At 37.0% G+C, this 24,432-nt stretch overlaps 1 protein-coding gene across 1 annotated transcript in view; it reads right to left on the minus strand.

Moving 5' to 3' along the window:
• The window catches only part of ADAMTS6 (ADAM metallopeptidase with thrombospondin type 1 motif 6), a 222,699-nt gene that overhangs the window by 14,549 nt on the left and 183,718 nt on the right, over positions 1 to 24,432 (minus strand). Inside the window, exons 20-22 of the mRNA XM_036279502.1 lie at positions 20,123 to 20,252; positions 11,370 to 11,574; positions 2,601 to 2,777 (exon numbers count right to left, since the gene is read on the minus strand). Coding sequence (XP_036135395.1) covers positions 2,601 to 2,777; positions 11,370 to 11,574; positions 20,123 to 20,252 — 512 coding nt within the window. The remainder of the gene's footprint in view (positions 1 to 2,600; positions 2,778 to 11,369; positions 11,575 to 20,122; positions 20,253 to 24,432) is intronic.

The raw sequence follows: 24,432 nt of genomic DNA on the forward strand, positions 1-24,432 counted from the left end.
GAAACAAAATACTGATCTCAACAATATTCAGGAGGCAAAAAAGGTACTATGTCATTTCAAATACCACAAATATCAGCATTTAAAGCCCATAGGTAGTTCGTCCTGTAGAGGTGTGTGATTGGGTCATTCTGTTGTAGAACTGTTTGGGAACTCAAGGATCATGTCAATACCCTAGAAAATGGAAGCAATATAGTTCCTAGAAGACAATAGATGAAGATTTCTTGGACTAGTATTTCAACAGTTCCAAGCAGTGCTAATAGGAGTGTAATAAGAAAACCCTCATGATGAAATAGAAGAACCAGGGATCCCAGGGTTGAGACATCACAGTTGCTCACTGTTTATTATAGGCTTGTGGGCAAACAACCTGATGATCTACTAGTGTGCTCTGAATCTGATCAAAGCATTAGTTCAGTGTAACAGCAGTGACTGCTGTCAGGGGCCTGGGGATATAGCCCATTTTTTAAAAACTGAGTTGAAATAAGTACCACACGTTTTCTAAGGTACTATCTGCCACATAATCCTGGTGTTAAACAATTAGCATGGGCCTCCCTCCTTTTTCATCTATTCAGGGGTTTCCTTATTTCAGAATTGAAGCTACTCTCTGAGTGGCTTAGTTTCAGCTGGGACTGATCAGCTGTCCAGGCTGAAGGCGGAAGCTGGGTCTGTTCTTTGGGTCTGCCACCCAGAATACCAGAAAGCCTGTGAGATGTGAGATCAAAAGGAGGAGGAACTGACAAGTGCCAAGACTGGCCATGGGGATGTTTACAAGGTAAACAAACGAGGGCCCTGTTGGCTTTGTTTGCAAAAAACTCTCAAAGCACATATAGAACTTGCAAGGATATTCATAGACACTTTTACTTTTAAGTTTCTAAATACAGAGTGATAAATAAACACACTATAAAAATATACTAAAGCATCTTTGCTTTTTCACTGGTTAATTTCAATTTTAGAAAACTGAATTGAAAATATAGATAAGGATAAAGGATCTGGTGACATTTCAAGGAATAATCTCAAATTGTTATCTGCAAATTTGGTGAAATCACTAACATGCAAAAACTTTCAACAGACCTTTATATAACAGCGCGTTGCAATGATGAATATATAAGGAAGGAAATTCCTACCTGGTTTAAATAAAAATTGTGAGAGCATTTTTATACTGATTCTTTTTTTTTTTTTTTTTGGCAGATATTTATTTTTATTTTTACTTTTTCTGTCAGCATTTATTCCCCGCTATACCCTCCTCCTCCTCCACAACCACCCACGCCCCTCTCCCTGCAATCACCACACTGCTGTCCGTGTCCATGAACTCATTCTCTCTTTTTTTCCCTTTTTGTTCAATTCCTCCACCCCCAGCCCTCCCCCATACTGATTTTTTAATAGCATAATATAATTTGTATATTGTGACACTGTCACACTTCTACCGGGAAACACTTAATTGTATACAATACTCGTGTATTCCACTTGAGCACTTTGTAAATTAAACTAAATACTGTTATATAAAGCCAAATTTTTAATTTTTTTGCTAAACAAATGCAAATGTTAATTATTTCATGATCATACTTCTTTTGTCTCCTTACAGGGCTGAGCAAGTATATTTATTTGCCTTAATGGAGATGGAAAATCCTTGCCTGATCCCAAATGTGACAAAAGAGATCTATCGATACTGCTATACTCTAGCAATATTGAATTCTGGCCAGAATTTTGGTAACTACTTGTATGAAATGCCATTTTTAATAAGTAATGGCAAGCCCAGAGCACAAACAAAATTGTACCAGTGTGGCTACATGCCATTATGCTTTATTTAGGTCTCAGATATTAAAAAATGACTAGCTACAAGCTTAATTATAAAACCACAAGAAAAGGGCATTGATAGTCTAGACATTTAGTTTCTGGAGCATTATTTTTTAACATAACCTAATAGATTTTCTTTTTTACAATAAAAAACACCACCAATACTTAACTTTCTTTCTATGCAAAATACCAAGCTGCTTTTAAAGATTTTAAGGTACCTTCAGCAAGATAACACAATTTAAAAGTGAGAAAGAATAAAAAAGTTATCAGAACATATACTGGAAATGAGTGTTATATTAAAAATACATACCAAAAGCCCTACATACTTGCTTCCCAATTCATAGTCTCCATCAGAAAAATCAATTGAAGAATAAGTATTATGACACTTCAGGGACTGTCAATCAAAACCCCATATCTTTTCTGTGAGGTTAAGAGGAGTTATTTTGCAAGTAGGAAAATTAAGACACAGGTGTTAACTATTATGTTCTTGAATTAGTTGAGAAAGTTGGGACTAGAATTCAAAGTTCTGGTAGCTTGTTCAAATCTCTGGCCATCTAGACTGTTTCACTTTTAATTTTAATTTAAATTGTCAGGATCCCAGGAGTAGGTAGAAGTGAGAAGTGAGTAGGTGTGAAGCATAGCTGAGTGTGTCCATGCGTGGCTGCTGCTGTCTGTGCAATGTTTCACACTCATCTTACACCTAGAGTTCTATGCATTGTTACTCATCTCCCGAGACATCACAACGAGCCTGTCAGGAACCTAGTGTCTCGGGGTGCTGCTTCAGAGGAGCCCCCGGTGCTTCGCCTTACCTGGCCCCAGTCTCCTGTCACCCAGCGAGGAGGGGGGCAGCGGCCCAAGCTGCAACGGATGCGGATAGGGGGCTTGCTCTCCTCTGGACACTGTGCAGCTGGGAATGTTTTAGAAAGGTCACTGCTCTTGCACAGCACAATCCGATGCTTGAATCCTGAACCACATTTGGGAGTGCACTGGAAAGAAAACAAATACCGGTGAATAATGACAGAGAGGGAGGGGGGATACGAAGAAAGTGTTTCTCGAAGTATATATGTGTTAGGGTACACAGTACACAAGCACACTAAATTCTAGGCAAAGTCTTTCAGATAGGAAAATTCCTTAAGTGTTTTAGAAGTATTTTTATCTTTTTCCCTAAGGTCTTTAAGAGATAAACCCAACGTTTGCTTTTCTTGGCTAACTTTCTTCTGTTATTACTGGTAGGTCTATTCTTTGAGTCCTCCCTATCCTTGGCACATTCAGCTGTGATAAGATTCTGCTAATTTTTTGAATGTGGAATTGTTGGTTTCCTACTTGTTGGGTGTAGTCTTCTGAGGAAAATTCTTATGTTATTAGGAGACCACGAGAACTAGTCTTTGTGAAGCAAGCGAGGGGCTGATTTACATGAGTCTTCTAATAGTGGAGTAATTGAGAATACCTGGTCGCAGGTGGTGGTTTAGTGCACAGAAAACCTCTGGACTTTTCCCTGTCCCTCCATTAAACATAATGGATTTTACTCTTCTTTAGTTTGATCAGTCCGCTCATACTAAGGAAAAAAGAGGTGCTTCTCCCCTCGTCCTACAGGCTCCGATGACCCCTGCTCCGGGTTCATGGGAGGGCTCTGCTCTGCAGTCACCTACTTAACACGGGGGCTGACTCAGTCCTCCAGCTTCTCCCGGCACATCTGCAACCTCTGAAAACCTGTACTTCCTCTCAGCCACGTGAGAACCTTACCTACAACCTTCGAACCCCCTTTTCTGTATCTTCTAGTTAAAAAGAAGCATTTTCACATTTCCTGTAGGAACTAGACTGGGGAAGTGGGGGCAAAAAAAAGAATAAGGGTCTCTACACCTCTAGGGCTCACAATTTAGGTAAGACATAGACATGTGAATACAAGACTAAATACCATGAAAGAGGATATAGAATATATAAATTCGATGCCCCTACTCACTGCCTGCTTATTTAATAATTATGTATCTACATATCTTCTCATCCCTACCAGATTATAAGCTCATTAAAATTATTTCATTTCTGCTTTATCTTTGTATACCACCCCACCTTGACCCCCAGGATCCAGCAGAAAGCTTTGGGTATGCACTCAATAAATATATACTATCCTGTATCTGGAAAAATGATGGATTTTATTTACCATCATGTAAATCAAGATGTACTAGCTATGGGACTGGGGATGTCTTCATGAACGCTACACACCCCTGAGTGGCTTTGTCTGGGGCCAGTTCCTGAGCCTGGTACACGCCATAGAAAGAAAGAAAAATGTTAACCTTTTCCCAGGTGAACATCAAGGATCCCACGAATACTCTTCACCACAATAACTCTAACAACAATACATTTCCTCCAACTTAGAACAAGTGTCATTAGGATGCATTGTGAAGGAGGATAACACCCAGTTCTCTCCAATATGGTTCCAGAAGAGGCTTCAGTTAGGCACTCAGGGATCAAGACAAAAAGTCCCAGCCGCTGCTATTCCTTTTCTAGCCAAATCCACATCCTTATTTCCAGCTGCTGGCTCACTCTGCCCACATAACCAGTCTCTAGGTTCTGTTCATTCCGCTCCCAGATCCGTTTCACGTCTGCTGATTTCTCTGTCTCCACTGCCACTAACCTTATGACAGGCAACACCGGTGCCTGTGTCATATTGTAAAGACTTTCTGACAGGTCTCCTGTTTCTTGCTTTTACCTCACTGCAATCCCCTGTCCAAAGCACACCTCCAACTACATTCTCTTCTTCTTTTTTTTTTTTTTAAATTTTTTATTTATTTTTTTGTTACAGATATTTCACCTTTTTTACCCCATTGGCACCCCCTTCCCCACCCCATCCCGCCCTGTCCCCGGCTTAGTTGTCCATGTCCATTGGTCATGCATGCATGCATAAGTTCTGTGGTTTATCTCTTCCCACCCCCTCCACCCCCTCTTCTGAGGGATGTCAGTCTGTACCCTACTTATACATCTCTGGGTCTACCCTATTCCTCAGACTGTTATGTTCATTATATTCCGTATATAAGTGAGATCATGTGGTATTTGTCTTTTTCTGCTTGACATTCTCTTCTGATTTAAAAAGATCCTCCAGTGGCTCACTATTGTCTTCAGGATAAAAACTCAACTCTTTAATTATGCTTACTATATTCTGGTGGGAAGTTTCTGCTTACTTCTTCAGAATCATCTCTCCATGTTAAATGCTAGCCCAGTCCCAGACACAAATCCAATGCTGCTGCTGCTACAACTACCACAATTAGTAATAATGTAGTAGCAGCTACCATTTAGTAAACTGGTAGTTTTGCTCAGTGGTTCGAGTGTTGGCCCATGAATGAAGGACTGCAGACTTGATTCCCCGTCAAGGGCACGTACCCGGGTTTGCAGGTTCCATCCCCAGCTCTGGTCAGGGTTGTGCAGGAGGCAACCAATTGATGTGTCTTTCTCACATCTATGTTTTTCTTTTTCTTTCCTTCCCTCCCTCCCTTCCACTCTAAAATCAATGGAAAAATACCCTCAGCGAGGATTAACAAAAAATTAATTAATTAAACACTGTATATACCAAATGTTAAGTGCTATCATTTACATAGTCCTCACAAAAATTCTGTGGGATGGCAATTATTATTCTGTTTTTAAAATGGAAAAAAAACAATCTTAGAATAAGTAATTGGCAGAAACTCATGCAACTATTAAATGGTAGCCCTAATGCAGACTCCTACAGTGTTTCCTAGATGTTAGGCACTACACTATGTACTTTACCTATGTTCTCATTTAATCTTCACAACAACCCTATCACTTTATATTTCAAGAAACCAAGACATCCCACCATATCTTGCAATCATGCATTCTGTAAAATGAAGAAAGCCCTGATTCAAGTCTCTCAATCTTGTCCCTCTTGTTTAGTCCTCTTGACTTCACACCAAGTATCCTCCACCATCTCCCAATGTTAGAAAGCAAAGCCTTAGAGGATTACTGTCATTTCTCAATACTTGGTATTACTATTGACAGTAACTCTACTAGCTTACATTCCATTCGAGCTTCACAGTTTACAAAATACTTTCAAACATATTATTTTTATACAAGTTTTGGAGAACTGTTATGGATGAGGAAAGTTTAAGCAACTTAATCAAGGTTAAGCAGAGAACAAGTGGTAGAGCTGGAACTAAATCCCACACCTCTGATCCATACCTTAGCTTGTAACATCGGTAGAAACAAAGTCATGAGAACACATATGAAGTATTCATTAATTATTACAAAGATAAAGTGCAAGAAGAGAGATGATACTTCAGACTTTAGGGGTACAGGCAGAAATACATAGGATGTATAGGGCATTCAATTTTAGTGATTTGAGGTTATGATTAGTTTTGTATGTTGGGAACATTTATTGAAAACCATACTTGTGCCATCCCCCTCCCCCCTCACATTTTAAAAGCATCCATGTATATAGTGAAACCTGGGGCATACGCCCCTTACTTCTACTATCTTTTGTCAGTGGCAAGAGCTTCTGCTGTTCTTTGAGACTGCGCAGTCTCTCCTCAGAACCTGTGCCAATGTCCCGCTTACAGTCGGGGAGGCAGACAATGCAAGGACCAACAGGTCGTGCATTTGTGTCTGAGAAGTCCCCAGGAATCCAAAGACAAAACAAAACAAATCAGGTTGATAATAATAGAGAGAAGAATAAAAAGAGAAAGCAATTCCAATATATATTGTGTCGGGCAGTGTTCTAAATCCTTGGCATGTCATGATCTACCTAATCTCATAGAAACTTCATAAAGCACTATTTTCACACCCATTTTACAGGTGGGAAACTGAAGCACTGAGAGGCACAGATAAATCCAGATGGCAGGTTCCTACCAGCATAAAGCTCTGGAAGAGAATTGTACAAACACACCAACCCTCTGTGCAGTTCTCTGCAAAGCTCAACATACAAGACAACTTCTACTGAGGCGAGAAATAATTTTAGAATATTACAGCCAAAACTCCACTAAAGAAGCCAAGGACATTCTATTTTACAGAAGTAGAGAGATAACAACTGGATTCTCAAAATAGTGAATGACTGAAAACTACACGTATGCCACATTCTGATTCAATGAATACGGCAGGCCTTGCTCCCTGCAGACCTAGCCACAGATATTATGTCTAGAGCCCGAATCTCAACTCTGGTCTCTGCTGATATTACACTTCTTAAGGATGATTATACAATTAAGTGTTTAAAAATTGCTTGTAAAAAAGTAGTAAAGGACTCCAGTTAGACCAGCTAATTCTAAATAGAACTCTCTTCTGCAAATTCTTCTGATCTTATGTCAGAGATGTTCAAACAGAGACGCCCCTCAGTGTGTTTTTATTTTTACTCCTTCATTCTGCTTTATTTAGGTTACATTTCATCTTTGCCTCTCTTTAGCTTTCTGATGAATGTTTATCCATCTGACATCCTCAGTTATATTTTGATAACAAAAAAAATAAGAAATTCTAGAAAAGCAAGACATAGCCATAATTATGTATATGATTAATAGGCATTTACTTAATTATGAATGCTTCGGAGCATTCTTGAGATAATCCTTGATCTGTAACCATGAGAAGGGTATATTTTTGCATACTTTTTGAGTATGCAGCAAAATTCATCAGTAATAATCAGAAATTAAATACCAAGTTCAGTAATAAAAAGTATTTTTTATATTATAGTTGTAAATATCAAAATTCATTCTCTTCATTCTCATAATAAATTATTAGGTAGCTGGGTGGAAGCTATTGTTTCAGTGGACAAACCTTCTTTAGGAAAATGATTTCTCACTATTTGTTCTTTTATTCATATAATAAGAATTTCACAATTATTTAAAATCTGACCAGGCCATTTGTTTGGTTTTTTTTCATCTCAGTGGGATATAGGAAGTAATTTCTGTGAGAGATGCATTTATGTTTTTGCTTAAGGTTCTATGCTTAAGAAGCAAAAAGATATTTTTCAGAAAAAAAGTATTTGAAACTACAGCAAGGAAGACAATTTGGCTCACTTGTAAAGGACAGAAATGTTAACAATTGGAGATGCCACTGAGGTCTCCCGTAAGAGTGGGGTTTCGTTTCCTTATTTATAGAACCAGAGTAGAACCTGGGAGAAACAAGGTGATATCAAAATTGTCTACAAAACAAAGCACAGTCCCTTGTGGGTGGAGTCAGCACCCCCCCTCATCCTTCTTAAATAATGTTACCTAAAAGTAAATCCTGTAAAGCCAACTGATTATGATGCCAGTCATCACTTGTCTAAGAGTAGGTACAAGAAACAGGTCATTCCCAGTGGGTACTCCGTGGGAGTCCAAAGAAACTATCCTGACACATCAAAAGAAAGGTTTGGGACTGCTGGGGCCCATCCACAGAATGCAGCAGTGCTTCTAAGAGTTACATGCTAGGAGGGGCCAAAACAGAAAACTATTTGAGTGCAACATACCATGGGTGATCCCAAGAGTGAGAACAGATGATAGGAAATAGGAAAGTCTAAAAGCCAGTTACCACCAATGTAATTTGGCTTTTTTTTTTTTTTTTTCTTCTTTTGCCACAAGCACCCGGGTGGGTTTCACTGATGGAGAAAACAAAAAATGGTTCCTGGCCTTGCAACAGTGGAAATTTTATATTAGAGCAGCCAGCAATGAAAAGAAAAAGGTCAAAGGGTACATTCCTCTTGCTGCAACATGTTCCCACCAGTTGAACCTCACCCTGTGATTAGCAGAGCTCAGACAGCTGATAGTTGGAAGTGGGGAGAGGGCAGAAAGAGGAGGGAAGTTTTCACGGGCGTGTCAAAAGAATATTGCGTGAAATATTTGCAAAGCGAGCTGAAAGGGACTGAATGCTGCCTGCTCTTCCATCTGCTGGGACCTCCTTTTTACATTAGAGGGAGGTGTTCCATTCCTCTGGGAAAAACAGGCTCCTTGTTCTCACTTTGTTCTCCAGAGCGACTTAGACCTTTATTCACTTCATGCAATTTACTTTCACTTGGGAAGAGGTGGGCTTCCTGGTCATGTCAGGAAATAGAAGTGAGAGAGTGTACTCCTCTTACGAAGAAGAAATAGGAGAGACGGAATGGGGCAAAAATGATCTTTCCTCCTGAATAAAGGATGAAGACAGTGGCACTGATGGTGTCCAACTAGAATCTGTGAGACAGTAACAGCTGCATTTCCTGACCAGTGCTCACCCTGGAATCACTTTTCTGCACTGTCTGTGGGGAGACAACAGCGGCTACCAATCCTTTATTCAAGGCGATGGGCACATACACTCGATGCCCTCGGCACAACTTCTTTCCCCTAAGCTTCGACCAGCTCTCTTAAAGAAGATAGCAGCAATGCGATTAGAAGCCCCTGAGCGTACACATATTTCTTCAGGCAGTTCCCAGGAGTGCCCAGGGGCCTCGCAGAGCCACTTGAGCAAGCCCCTTCTCACACAGGATAGACAAGAATCACAATTCTGAAAGCAGGGTAACTGTAACCAGGATGAGGTTGAGTTAGGAAGAAACCTTAAAATGGTATTTGGAATGGAAACCTACAGTATTAGACATAAGCCATTTTTCAAGGTAATTATATTTGGTTGTTTTATGTTAAAATAAAAATATAATGATACAGAAATATGTAGGTCAAGAGACCAATGTGAACTGAGTCTGCACATGAGGAAGTTGTAGTGGTTGGTGGAAATGTTTTCTAGTTTCTGCTTATGAACTTGTCTATTTTCTTTACTTTCTGTAGAAAAATGATGTGGTATAGAACTTTGCATTCAAGCCTTCTTGTTACCTATCATTCCTTTAGTCAGTCTTACCATCCATTTATTTTTTTAAAACAAATCCTTTTCTCCAACCTTACATGGCCTTTGTGTTTCTGTTCAGTTGTTTGTCTTCTCAGAAATCCCTTCTCTAGCTTCCCTGTTCTCTTTCCTGCTTCCAATTCTAGTGCCCTCAACATTCAGCTCAATTCCCATCAATCAAAATGCCTTCGGATCCTACTCCAGGCCATTCTGACCATCTCAGCTCTGAATTTCTATCACTTGTACATTTATACTGCACAAGCCACCATTTCACTAAACACTGTCTTGTATTATTCTCTAGTTGTTCAGTGGATATTTCTTTTTTTCCCAGCCTTATAAATTCTTTTGTGTTCTCCATAGTGCCTAGACCAGCATGCTTAGTAAGACTCAATTATATCTACTGACTTGACCTAAAACCCTAAAATTGCTGCAGCCAATCATCAGTTCTCCCACTATGAGTTTCCAAAAACAAATTTGTCATCATTAATCAAAGACTGCCTATGGGCTTCTATATGGGTCTTGAATACTGAACTAACATGTACAACTCTTTAGAATGTCTGTTATCAATGGATGTTCTTTCCAATGAATTTAGGAGTTCATCTACACACTGTTAGGGAGCAGAAGAATTCATACTGTTTTTCATAACCAGAGTGAATAATACTAAGAATATCTCTGTATTTGATTGAAACACAAATAAAATTTAGGTGGGAAGAATGTAATTACTGAAGCTGGACTATGACCAGGAAAATTGAGAGAACATTCCCAGTTCCTGCCAAAGATTCCATGGATTACTACAACTGGTCAAAATATTCATTTCCATGTACCATCTTAAACACAGTCCCTCTGTGAGCCCTGTGCCTCCAGCAAAACAAGGCCACGCAAGCAGTAAGATTCATGGGGGAAAAGCTACATCTAGAAGTTTCTAAATAATAAAGTTTAATTTGTTTTCTGTTTATTTTTTGAGAAATTTATTAGGTCTACAGGAAACACCTAAAGCAAGTACCGCAATGTTTCTAGCAAGAAATGCATCCTGTTTTGCCAACTAGAAGAATGATCTTTAGCCATAAAACCAGGCATTCATCCTTCTTACCATTAACCAGCACAATAGAAGGACTCAGCTCTCCTTTGGGAAATGTGGAGAATGGTGTAGTAGATATATTTGTATGTCTTATGCAGAATGAAGAGTTAGGAATTAACTCTACCTCTTACCTCTTTTTTCATGAGACCACTTTTCTGAGACCTCTAGATTATGTTAGGCTTTTTTATATACATGCATGCCAGAAAAACATTATCTTAGGCCGTCCTCATTGATCATTTAAATAGAGATAATGATAAAAAAATCTAAATTTGACTTTTTGATGTGTTACAACCTCAGCTCCAGGTTTCTTCTCCTAATATAACAGTGATAATAAATTGACAAAAATTCATATCTGGGTTATGTAATTGGGCTGGAGCATTACTTGGGGAAAAAAGATATAACATGTCACTGATTCTGAGCTGATCAAGAATAGTAAAGAAGAAGCTGGTAAAGAAGAACTTAGATGAGTACTCACTATAGTATTCTTTCAAATTCACTTTAGGATTACTTTGAATCAGACTAGTTTCTCATTGGTTTTCCTGATCCCCAAAATCCTTACTTCCTGACAAGCAGCAATAAAATATAACATGGCCAAATTCACTATTTTGCAGCCCTTACTGACTAAGTTCTAAGAACCTCATGTGTTCAGGTATCCTTAATAGTAAATGCTTTGGTATTAATTATTAAGACATCTCAAAAATACAGCTTCAGATTTCCTTACTTCTGACCAGTCCAAAGCCACCCACTGAGGCGGACATGATTGGTTGTTGCAGGACTCTTTTTCAACAGGCCGGTGTGTTAAACAACCACTGTTGTCCAGCGTCTCCTCCTCAGAAGGTCCGATCTTCCTGATGCAGAGCACTGCCCTGGTTCGCGTCCCACCGTCACAGGTCTTGCTACACTCCAACCAATCCCCAATGAACCACCTGCAGCAAGAAGTGGAAGAAACACAGAAAAGCATTTCCTCAGTGCAGCCAGAGACTTTCAGCTAAGAGAAGGCACTTTTATCAATGGACTACATCCTTTTCCTAGGAGAGCTGACATTTCAGTGTTGTTGATGTGACGAATGACAAATGGAAGAACTGCAAAGGGAAAGATAACTCACTGTCAGTTGCCTCCTGAGGTGTAGTGCATGGGCTTTGGAGCAGGCAGGACTGCATTCAAGTATGTAATGCACTGTGCATTTTTTAACTTGTTTGACTTATCTCCTTTTTAATTCATTTATAAAATGAGAATAACAATACAATTGTGAGATTGTCATGAGGATTAAGTAAGGTAACTTACTTAGTAAGATGAAGCTGGTAAACGTTTACTGACTGGCTCTTCATGGGAGGGAGGGAGCCCTGACTTTGCCAAGTTTTAGGGTATAAGTACCTCACTATGACCATGTTGAGCTGCCATCTAGACATAGTGAACATGAAAAGAGAGGATCTGCTCCTAATAGGGTCTCAGGAGCCAGTACTAGCTGGCCTCAGCACACCACTGAGAGCTTCTAACAGAGTGTCTGACATACAACAGTAACTAATTTTATTATTACATCGAGGCAGCTTCTCTCATAATTGAGGATTTTATGCTAAGACTTAGAGATGTATTCTGATTCCCAGACATGGACATCAGGCTCAGTAGAAGACAGAGGGCCATTCTCATCCTTACAGGGGTAGAGAAGGCCCAGGTACCCATCCTGAAGATGTGGCAGTCTTGAAACACCTGAACCAGCTCTGTGAAAACATGGAACTCCCTTGCTTTGACCCCTTTACTCTAAAAGTAGCTTCTACACAGCTACTGTGGGAAGAAACAGACATGTCTTAACAAAATGAACACCTCACATTTATAGGTATACCACTCCTTTTCCCTAAAGTCATCAATGAACCTTCATATATATAACCAGGATGTGTGTGTGTGTGTGTGTGTGTGTGTGCATGCGTGCGTGTGTAATATTTCTGTAGGACTCACTCTTTGAGGCACATTAATTGGTCCAAGGGGTGTGAATCATGATGCAAATCAGACAAATGAGAATTTGGCTTTAGAATTTTTATATCTCAACTAGAGCAAAGGGGACCCTTTCCTTTCTGGTCACAAAGGCAAGAGCTGCTGGTGGCCATGTCCCCTGTGAAGTGAAATTAGCAGATTTGAAAGAAAGCAGAGAAGTTAGAGTCCTGATGGTGTTTGAGTCCTTGATTCTAGCCATTCCTCAAGAGAGGCCCATTCTTACAGTTCCCCCAGCCTTGTTAGATAAACCAACAAACCCTCTTATGTGCTGAAGCTAGCTGAAATTGAAGTTGTATTATTTCCAACCAGAGTCCTGGCTGATATATTGTTGCATTTAATTCAATAAATATATTCTGAATGCCTACTGTGTTCAAGACACTGTGCTTTGTTTTACAGAAGAAGTGAGTAGAACCCAGTGTTAGGAAAACAGTTGTCCAAAGTCATGAAAAGAGCAATGACGAACTAGGACTTGATCCCCCATCAATTGCTATTCCCACTGAATTTCATTTTTTAAACTGCTAAATAGTAGAATCTTAGTCACAAGCATGAGGTCACAAGGATTTTCTTCAATCCATGACTACAAATCATGCAACTATCATCAATGGGTATGTTCATGCTTTGGGGTGGGCAACTACCCAGAGAGAAGAGTCCGAAAGCTTAAGAACAAATTTCTCACTCTTTCAGTGAGCTTAGCTCATTCTGCCAGTTTTGTATGGGGAAGATAGTACCTTAGTGAAGTCAGAGTATGAGTAGCCTAAATCTGAGCCTGTATTTAGCCAAATAAGCCAAAATGAATGACCTTGGCTTATTATTATTTGTATCATCTTTACTTATAGAGGGAAGCCAGCTTTGCTTCTCACCTTAAAATATATCTAGTCAAATCTAAAAATTTTCAACCTAAAATTCATTTAAAGAATAATAATTTAATCCTGAATTTAAAAAATCTGACATTCACATTTTTCTCTAAGTCATTTTCCAGAGAAGATTTAAAGTGGTTTTCATCTTCTTTCTGTTTTGTTTTCCACAGATGAACATGATCCCAAGATGTTAGCACCATTTTTGGTAAAGAGGAAAATGTGTATTGAGAATAATAACTTGCATGCCAGCCATAGTGAAACTCTGAGTCCATTTGCAACAGTGATTTCATCACCAAGATTAGGGGATAGAACAGAAATGTGCATAACTCAGCCACAAAATGTTCAGTCATACCACCTCCAGCCATGATCTCATTAGTCCTCATAATGTAACAGGGATGGAGGCCCTTAAATTAAACACAGGTGCCTAGAGTAATAGCAGTGATTCAGGAGGTGTTGCTGTTCTTTGTTGCACGAGGTCAGGACCACCTCCGCCTTTTTATTCCTTGTCCTCTCTTTTATTGCCACCCATCTCTTAGCTAAGATGCGTCACTCTAGCATTTAACTCGGAATGTATGAAAGTAAAAGTATTAACCACCCTCCCGGTTCCCTTCTGACTGAAACTCTGATTCCAGCCTCATAGTAAGTTCCTGTTGCAACACTATGGCTCAGAAAATCATCCCTTCTCATTTCTCTCTAAAGGATTAAATCACACTCTAGTTATTTAAACAGTTTTGCAATTTTACCACTGCATCTACTTGTCTCCGTTTCTCCACTCCCCTGTTCAGTTACAGACACACTGCTTTCTTCACCCTCATTCTCTATGTATTTGACCCTCTGATGACACTCTCCTTATTTCTTTTTGTCCTTCTCTAGATTCAGTGGTAAAGATTGGAACACAAAAGTTCTCTCTGGGGAGAACTCGGACATGGACAACAGTGTGGTAATTGGAGGGGAGTGAGGTGGAAGAGGGCATAGAGGAGATAAAGGGTGATGGGGAAAAATAAGTAAATAAAAATAAAAAGGTTATCTCTGGGAATATCACTTGCTGAATCTTTATAGTCGGAACAATACTGGGGCTGTCTCTCTCTGAGCTCAAGACACAGTGGTCAAACTCTCCATCCTCACAGGATCCCTCATAGCCACTAGGCACTAACAGTTGGTGGCATTCATGTTTGAGTGTCTGCAACAAAAATGGCATGGTACCACCTGTGTACTCTGACTTGTAGTATCTGTACATCAATGGGACAAATAGTAATGTTAAAAGGGTGAGGGAAAATGAGAGACACTGTAAAAAATGTTGCCCCACCCTAGGTTAACCAGAATATTTTTGAAGAAAGAACTCATCAAAAAAATCAGAATATTATATTTGCTTTTTTAATTTAAAGGGAAATGGCAGAACACATGAAAATAAACTGATATTCAATATTTGATTGAAAGAGAGAGAGGCTTAGATGGATATTGAGATTGCCCAGCCTTTATTCCATAGTCAAGGCTCTCATTATCAACACTTTTTATAAATACCACATAGCAAAACTTTTTAAAAAAATCTTCAGAATTTGACCATAACATCTTTACTCAAAGAGAGATTCAAGTATATAACCTGTTAACTACTTACTAAAATAGTAAAACTTTCCTAAGTTTTAAAATAGTTTTAGAACAATTTTCAAAACAAAAAGATGGTAAAAAAGAAAAAAAGGTAAAGAAAATGTGCTCTTTTCTCAGCTACTTGGCAAGTGAAATTAATATTCAGTAGAAGCCTCTATGCCCTAAACATTCCATAGTGAAGATTTTTCTAAATTAAAAAAAAAAAAAATCAATGTAATAAACATCTCTGAAATTGTGGCCGTTGAGAATGTGTCCATGAAACAAGATTAGCAGTATTAGAGAGCCGGCAGACATTTGATTTGTAGCTTACAAAGTTAGTGATGTCTGGTGAAAACATCACTGGAGATGAGCTACCCTCATCTGTAAAATCATGGGAATTGGCCTACATGATTTCTAAGATTCTTCCTGGGTTTTGTAGAAGACTCTGATGAATCTTTTTCTAAACTTAATCAATTATAGTTGTCCATGGGTGAGGCACAATGACTCAAATAATTGTTAAACATTATATCATTAAAGATACTATTAAATAAAACCTAGCCCCTGAGTAAAAATATCTCCCCAGTCAGAGACTCCTTTAGCACTTTACTTTATAACTCTCTAATTATACTTTATATATTTTGCTTTGTACTATCATTACTTTTATATGAATTTGCCCAATTATATTGTCTTTAGGAAAGGGAACCATTTCGCCCAAAGGACCATGCCTTCCACATTGAATTGCTTAAAAAATGTCTTCTAATGCTTGGTCACAGTATTATCACAATGTGAACTACTCCACTGTTTTCACCTTTCTGATGATCTCAATTAAAAAACAACCACAGTTTCACAGAGAAGTAATATTCTGTATTTAAGGACCATTTACAGAAATATTCTTGCTATTAAAAGACAGCACGGTCAAAACTGACCCCTTGGCCTTTCTCTCTGGGCCCCAGCTCAGCATTACTTCCTAACTGTATGGTGGAGCTTCCTATCAGTCATACTTGTGAATATCAACCCCTCCCTTTCCTTTTTTCCAATTATTTCAGCCTTTGCCATGAATTCTACCATTTTCATTCAGTGTCTCTAAAATTCTTGTTTTCTTCCTGTCCCAAGTCATCTCTCATCATCTTGACTACTATACTTTTTCTTATAAAAGAGCTGGTTCTCTGAATACATTAGTTTTTCCCAGCAAGGCTTCCTCTGGCCCCCCAAGATCTTCCAAATGAATTATTATTATCATTATTATTCTTATTATTATCATCTATCAATATCTCTTTTGTCTAGTCTTTCTAGTCCCCTGTCATTTTCTTTATACAACAAATCTTACAGCCTTCTATTTCTCTGTAATCTACTTATAAAGTATCCAATATGACTTAAAGACATTTAAAATATTTCACTATTTGAAAGATTCGTTTTCTTAAAATGAGAAAATCAGAAAGGTGAAAGCAGCGGGGAGAGGGAGGGGTGGTGGGAAAAGATTAACCAAAGAATTTATATGCATATATGCAATGCCCATGGACACAGACAACACAGTGTTGAAGGCCTGGGGGTGGGTGGTGAGGGCAAGGAGGGGAAAAAGGAGGGACATCTGTAATACTCTCAACAATAAAGATTTTTTAAAAAGACACCTTATGATTTAAAATATCATTTAGAATTTTAAATTAATAGTATTGAAGAAACAATAATATTTGAAAATACTTATAGATCCTTCCTCAAAGGATCAAATATATTTTAGAAAGATTAAAATTTACATTAAAAAAACTTGGAAAGCATAATCTTAGAGTGGGTAAGGCCTTCCTAAACATTATACCAATGAAAGAAATAAATGTTTGATAGTTTTTCTGTATAATACTTTAAAACCCTTATAAATAAAAATAGACCATAAATAACATGGAAAACATAGGACAAACTAGGAAAATTATTTGGAACACAGATAAAAGAGTGAATATTCTTAGCAGATTAAGAATCCATACAAATCAGTACCAAAATGATAACCACTTCAGTAGAAAACTGGGATAGGCCATGAAGAGAAAAAGTAAAAAAGAAGTAATACAAATGGCTACTGGACATAATTTTTTAATGTTCAGTCTCATCAGCAATCCAAGATACACTAAATAAAACAGCAACCAGATATCAAGGCTTTTTTCCCCTCCTCCATAAAATAGTCAAAGTAAATAGTTTGTCAAAGTCAAAATAGTTTTTAAAGTAATAATACCCAGGGTTGTTTAGTTCAGGGAAATGACACCCTTATATACTGCTAATTGGAGTATACATTCATATGTTTTTTCTAGAGAGCAATTTGACAATGTATCTGAAGCACTAAAATATATTTCCATTTGAACCAGAAATTCTATTCCTATGCATGTAGCATAAGGGCATAATTATAGAGAGCAAAGTTTTAGTAGCAAAAATGGTTAATGCTGAGCTATTGCAAAGAATTAAAAGCTAGGACATAGCCAAAATTGTTTAACAGTGGGAAGCCAATTTAAATAAACAATGACATATCCACTCAATGTTGTAGAAGATATTTAGTGCTCAAAATAATGTTGAGAACTGGTTTCAAAGTATCATAAATATTATTGTACCATTTTGTTATATACACATGCCTATACAGACATAGAAAAAAGACTGGAATATGTACATTAAAGTATTAACAGTGGTATTATAAGTGTTTTGGTTTTTTTTTACTTATCTGCATTAAAATTTTTTTTATGTTTTAATATATATTTCAAAAAAACAAATCCAATTATCACATCATCTGAAAAAAAACAAACAAAAAAAACCTATCTTCTTTCTTCCACACTCATCTTACTGAATTCAGTAGACTTTCTGTGATTTTTATCTCTATACTACAATGTCTACTGGGAATCTTATATTCAACAATCATTCTGAAAAATTAAGAGTTCCTTTTTCATAGTCTGAATTCAAAGGAAAAGAGAGAAAGTTTAAAAGGAACTAAGAAAAATGGACTAATAAGGAGTAATATTTTAAATACGTTCTTTAGGTCTTTCCAAAACAGAAAGCTATCAATCAACCTAAATTTTCTGTTTCTCATATTCTCTTTATCTTTCTTTTTCAAATTCCATCCTCTCACCTTCAAAAAAGTTAATAATTTTTTTATTTCAGAAATCAAAAATAGAAAACCTAATTTTAATTATGTACGTTAACTGAAATATGTCAATCATCCTCAAAAGTGTTAAAACCACACACACACACACACACATACACACACACACGTGATAGCCAAGTCTAAAATACATGGGATGGAATGACCAACCTTTGAAATCTCAAAGGATGTCTGAATAGCATTTAAGCTTAAACAAATAAAAAAGCTAAGGCCAAACTAGAACAGGTGTGACCAGGCCCACTCAGATGCCTCAAATGGCTGATCAAATGCCAAACATAATACTTAAAATCCTGAGTGTCAAGGAATTAAGTTGATGGGTTGAGATTCATAATTATATGAAAATATGTTGAAGTTACTGAAAATCCACTTCAAATTTAGCTCATGGTTTTTGAGCATCACTTTGTTTTATATAATGTTCAATTTCTCTTGAGATAACTTATAAAAAATAACTGGCAAAAGAGAGGGAAAACACACACATACACACACAATTAAGTATCTTGTCTTTATACTACATATCACCAGTTATCTTTCTATACTTTCCCATGTCAGGATTTTAAGGAATAAGTTACATGGTGATCACATTTTGAAAAGAAGAGACATGAAATTTTTAAAATAAAAACTCCTATCACTTTAGACTCCCTGTGTCCTTATTTGGTAGCCACTACTCTGAACCTTTTCAAGAGATAAGTAGTAGTGAATATCTCCCTTTAAGAGTCAAATATTCAGGCAAATACTGAGTTTGGATAATGAAAGTTCATAAAATATTACTTTTTTGGAACAAATATTGAGAAATGCATCTTGCTTTAACTATAATAGGGACCTGAATTTCTTATTCAGTGTAGGTCCCAGGTTTTTGTGACTCCACTGTAGTCATTTATAGAAAAAGAGATTACTTTATTAAAGAGATTTTCTCTCCAGTTCTAGAGACTCTGGGGTATATAAATTCATTAGCTCACTCTCTTTTTCTTTATCAGTTTCATGTTGGGATAATCAGTTAACCAGGGAGATAACATTTACTCTGAAACAAAAATGAAATGCCATCTACACATGTTCTGTCTTGCAGTTGTCAAACAGGCAAAATTCCTACAAAGATCAGTATTTTCATGATCAACTCAGTATCTTTGTCCTTTTTTTCACACAATCATTGTTTTTTGCTCAGACAAGAAATCTTTGTGTTCTTACAGATTATAAAATGTGGCTCACTAACAAGAGCAGGTCTCACATTCCTAAATTTTAATTCTTTAAAAGTCATCTTTAAGATAAATGGCTCCCTCCTAGTGCCTCCCTTTACAATGAGCTGTAATTACTACATTAATCAACAAAGAGAGACAGAAGTACACCTCTATGCTTATATCCAATGCTCCGAAGAAAGGATGCTTAGAATGACAGAGCTTAACACTGGGCCAGCAAATTAAAGCACTGATATTCCATTGCAGAATATTTCTAAACCATTTTAAAAGTCTTTAGACCTTTAGGATAAATACCTAGAAAAGATAGGACTGCACACTAATCTACTATATTTTATTGCTTCTCAGATACCATTATTTTATGTACCATTGAGAAAGAAAAAATAATGCTGATTACTATTGTAAGACACCGTCAGTTGCAAGATAAATCCCAATGTCAGAGATGTTAAAATGTGGAAAGATGTGTGCCTTAGAAATGGACAAAATATGATAGTTTGCAGCACTGTGCCAGGACCAACCTACTGAAGTTCCTGCTTTAGAGGAGTTAACTGAAACCTACAGATAAATAGGAATCTTTGCTCATTGAAAGGCACATCAAAATTCCGTCTGCTGTGATGTTTTATCCCCCTTTTCTCAGTTTTATTTATATAATATAAATATGTTTCCAAATGTGAATATCTAATGTTTTCCTTTTTGCACTTGAAGAAAATAATTCTTTTTTTTTACTTACTCAGGTGGACAGGGCTCAGTATTGCAGGTTCTTTGATTTTCAGGTGGTTTACTGTCAGGGTCACAGTAATTGTTCTGGACAATAGAGTTGTCATCCAACCTTTTGCAGACCACCTCCTGTCTCTGGACACCTTGAGAAAATGAGGATATAATTAATTGAAGAGTAGTTTACCTTCCAATAAATTAGGTTTGCATAGCTTTCCTCAGTAAGGAATCAACCTCACTGGATGGCTGCTGTCTTATCTGTTCCAGAAACACTTGACTGCTTCTCTAAAAAGGAGAGAAGTCCTGGTCATTATACTGCAAATTTAGGCAAAATTATTGTTCTCATATTTAGAAACATAACTGTTTTGAAGTTCAGAAAAGAAACTATTGGTGATTTTAAACAATTAGTATTCCCATTTGTATAATCTTCTTCATGCTTTCCTTAAAAAAAGAAAAAACACTTTCGTTTTCCCCAAATATCATCAGATAAAATGTATGCATATTCATTTCAATGCAAAACAATGGTTGTATATCTAGTTTAAAACAAAACAATAAGGATGCATTTACTTTTTGATATTTTGTAGGACAAATCCAATTAATTTAGTCTTTGTTAAGAACACATCACATTCACACATTTCATTATTTTCTTCCATTTATAGGTTTATTTCTCCAACAGCCCACAAAGTCTAAAATTAAAAGATTGCAGTAAACCTCTTTTGGACTACAACCCATTAATCTGTTTTAACAGAGTTGGCCCCATTGGTCATACCATTGTCAAACAGATACATACATATTCTATAAAATTTGAACTTACAAAATACTTATTCTTAAAAACGCTTAAAAATGTTTGTCACAGCTAAAACATTCTCATTATAAAATTTGCAAAATTCTAAATATGTTTATTATTTATTGGCAAAGGCATCCACCACAACTTGCTTACACATCACAAAATACAAACACACTCTTCTTTGTAAACATCCCTGGTAAATAGACTTTATGCAGGTTGAAAAGGAGGAATCAAAAGAGGCAAAGATAAATATATGAAAATATCAGAGAAAAGGTCAAACTACAAGACAATGCTAAATGTTTCAGATCATATAGAGGTAGCAGGTTATCCCTGGAATTGAATAAGAGCAGACTAAGTTATCCCTCTACTCACCATCCTGTCTCAATAATCAGGTAGGCTACATTCCCCAGAAAGAGTTGTAAAAGCAGCATAAGCAATACCTAGGAAACCACAGCTTCACACCTAGCTAGCCCCACACAAACCTCCAGTTTTGCTTCTTTTCTAATGCTTTTTTTTTTAATCCTCACCCAAGGATATTTTCCCCATTTATCTTCAGACAGAGTGGGGGGGGTGGGGAGAGAAACAACGACGTGAGAGAGACACATGGATTGGTTGCCTCCCACACAAAGGGCCGGGGACAAACCACAGCCAAGGTACAGGCCCTTGACCAGAATCAAACTTGCAACTCCTTGGTCCGTGGGCCCACGCTCTAACCATTGAGCAACCTGCCAGGGCCCTATTGCTTTTATTTTTTATCCTCACCTGAGGACATTATTTTTTCATTTATCTTGAGATAGAGCGGGAGGGAGAGAGGGAGGAAGAGAAAGAGAGAAATATCGATGCGAGAGAGACACATTGAGTGGTCACCACCCACATGACCCCAATCAGGGTGGGGACAAACCACAACCGAGATACATGCCCTTAGAGGGAACAGAACCTGGACCTCTCCGGTCCGCAGGCCGATGCTCTAATCTGAGCCAAACCAGCCAGGTCCTCTATTGCTTTTAATAGTACCCTAAAGAAAAGAGTTTGATCCCAAATTAGGAAAATCAATGTGAAATAGGATCATTCAGTAAAGGAAACTGTCCCCTAAAGAACTACACACCAAAGGCTCCCTATAAGATCCCTTAAGAGTTACGGACATTGTGAGGTAGAAGTGCTTCCGTCATCATATTTTGCACATTTTCAACTAAGCCTGTTGAATTTAAAGACAGGAAATTTATTCCCCTGATCAGTAAAACTACTAAGCCCTGTAGAGTCTGCAAAGGTGACAATCAGTTGGAAAAGGTATATTTTATTACTTGCAGTGCCCCAAGGCCCTCACTGATGACCTTCAACAAGTCTGTGGGCTTCCCTAAATTCAGAGATTTAAAACACAGCCAAGTGACTTACTGGCAGCACGTTTTAAAGTATGAGTTGTATTCACTCCCTCCCAACTCCTAGAATAGGCTAAACATGTCAGTTTATGCGACAACAGTTTGGAATGTTTTAACTATTACACTTAAGATTTTTGAGGGAAGAATGATTCACATCAGGCATAGCTGTGATCCAGTCACAGATGTTCCACAATAGTCATCGGATATCTCCCTACTGTGTCATTCCAGTGGGCAGATAACTAAGTCCATGTGACCTACCTAGACAAAAATCTCTACCATTAGTCATAGGATTCAACTACCAACTGCCACGGTGCCTCAGAATATCCATCCACCTGGGTTCAATGTTTTGTTCCTAGCAGGGAGAGCAGGGCATCACTTTTATTGGTTAGCATGGCTCTTTTAATTTAAATCATTCAGATATAATTATACTTCGAGAGTCACGATTTTTACCCAACTTTTATAAATTTGTTTAATAATAAAAACAATATGATTATACTTGCAAGAACAATGTTGGCATTCAAATCAGTATCCTGCTCGCTTTTCAGAGAAGGATAACTGTTTTCAAGATGGAACTGATGTTGCTCTGTATCAGTGGCAGAAACATTAATTCAGTTTCTCCAGGTTCAGAACAAAATTCTATTTTCTTTTTTACATTAATCTTAAAATGCTGTTTGGTTATAATTATATTAGTTTTTCCAAGTGGCCTTTAATGTAAAAGCTTAGCATCTGTCATTTATATCACAGATGAGATATTAGCTATTAGAGGTGAGATTTATATTTCATCACAAGATAGATTTTAGCCATGTATCTTGAAAAAAATTTAGCAATGTAACATTTTTTTTTGTTAAAAATTTGAAAAGTACACAAAACCAGAAAGAACAAAATAAAAATTATCCACAATCTTATATCTTTGTTGTGGACCTTTATTTTTAAGTATAAAATACTTTTTGGTGGGATTCAGTAATTAGTTTAAAATTACACAGTACATAAACACAAAACACCAGTTAAATGTATTCAGTAGGTCATTCATTCATTCATTCATTTGTTCATTCATTCATTCAACAGAGAAGGGTTAATAATATAAGGCTCTGTGCTATGAGACACTGGACTAAGTGCTATGAATTAGAAATTGACTTAATTTTGCCTCTTAAGACTTCTTTAAAAACTAAAAATTAGTGTATTTTGAGGTGCATTTCAGTTTTATAATTTTAGAACATTATTTTTTATAAAGTAAAAATTAAAGTCCTTGAATAAACAACTGAAATCACTCCATATTTTATGACAGTGCATTTTTCCTCACATTCATCTTTTATTAATTTTCTTCTAAAATGTTATATTAGACAGTGTGGTATTTCACACTCAAGAGCTGACTATATCAATAATCTCTTCCAAATATTTCCATAACAATGAACTGTCTTCCTCCAACAGTACACAAGTCTCTTTCCAACATTTTCACCTACACTAGGCAGGTTTACATCATTTTTTTTTTTTTTCTTGTTAAGTGAGTAGCAACAGGATAACTCTCTAAACCAATGCACCTAATTGGACAGATTTTTAATCGCACACTTTTGGATTAAGAAAAATGCAGCATTTAGCTTTAGAAAGTAGAAAGTACAGATCAACTAGAAATAATCTAAACTAAGTCAACAGGAGAAATGATTGAGTTTAGAATCTTTATATGACCAAACCTCTTGTACATGGTTCCTTTCAAAGTAATGTGTAAAACATTGCTAAGAAATTGATTTATACCCTGCTGGGAATAATTACATCCAGTTACACAAAGCCACTATGCTTTTAAATCTGAAGACTTAATAGTTTATAACCAAAAACATAAAATGTCCACATGACCAGTCAGTATATGCCTAATTAAAAACAAAATTCTAGTGGCTTTTAGTGTCCATAGCCCCTGGAGATATGCAGATGTTCTACAGAATTTAATTCGTCAAATTTAAAACTGCACTAATTATATTTTATCCTTAAACACCTAAAGTTACTGGCATGCAAACTCTATACCTATTCTTTTGTTAAATGCAGTTCCTCTTATATGCTTAAAAATATTAATGGTTTCCTATTATATAATTTTAGCACAAAGAGGCTTTTACCAACACATATGTACTTTAAACTCTCTAAAATGGTATATCCTATTTAGAGACTTTTAATTTG

Source organism: Molossus molossus, unplaced genomic scaffold, assembly GCF_014108415.1.
Source record: "Molossus molossus isolate mMolMol1 unplaced genomic scaffold, mMolMol1.p scaffold_m16_p_3, whole genome shotgun sequence".
Lineage (NCBI taxonomy): Eukaryota > Metazoa > Chordata > Mammalia > Chiroptera > Molossidae > Molossus > Molossus molossus.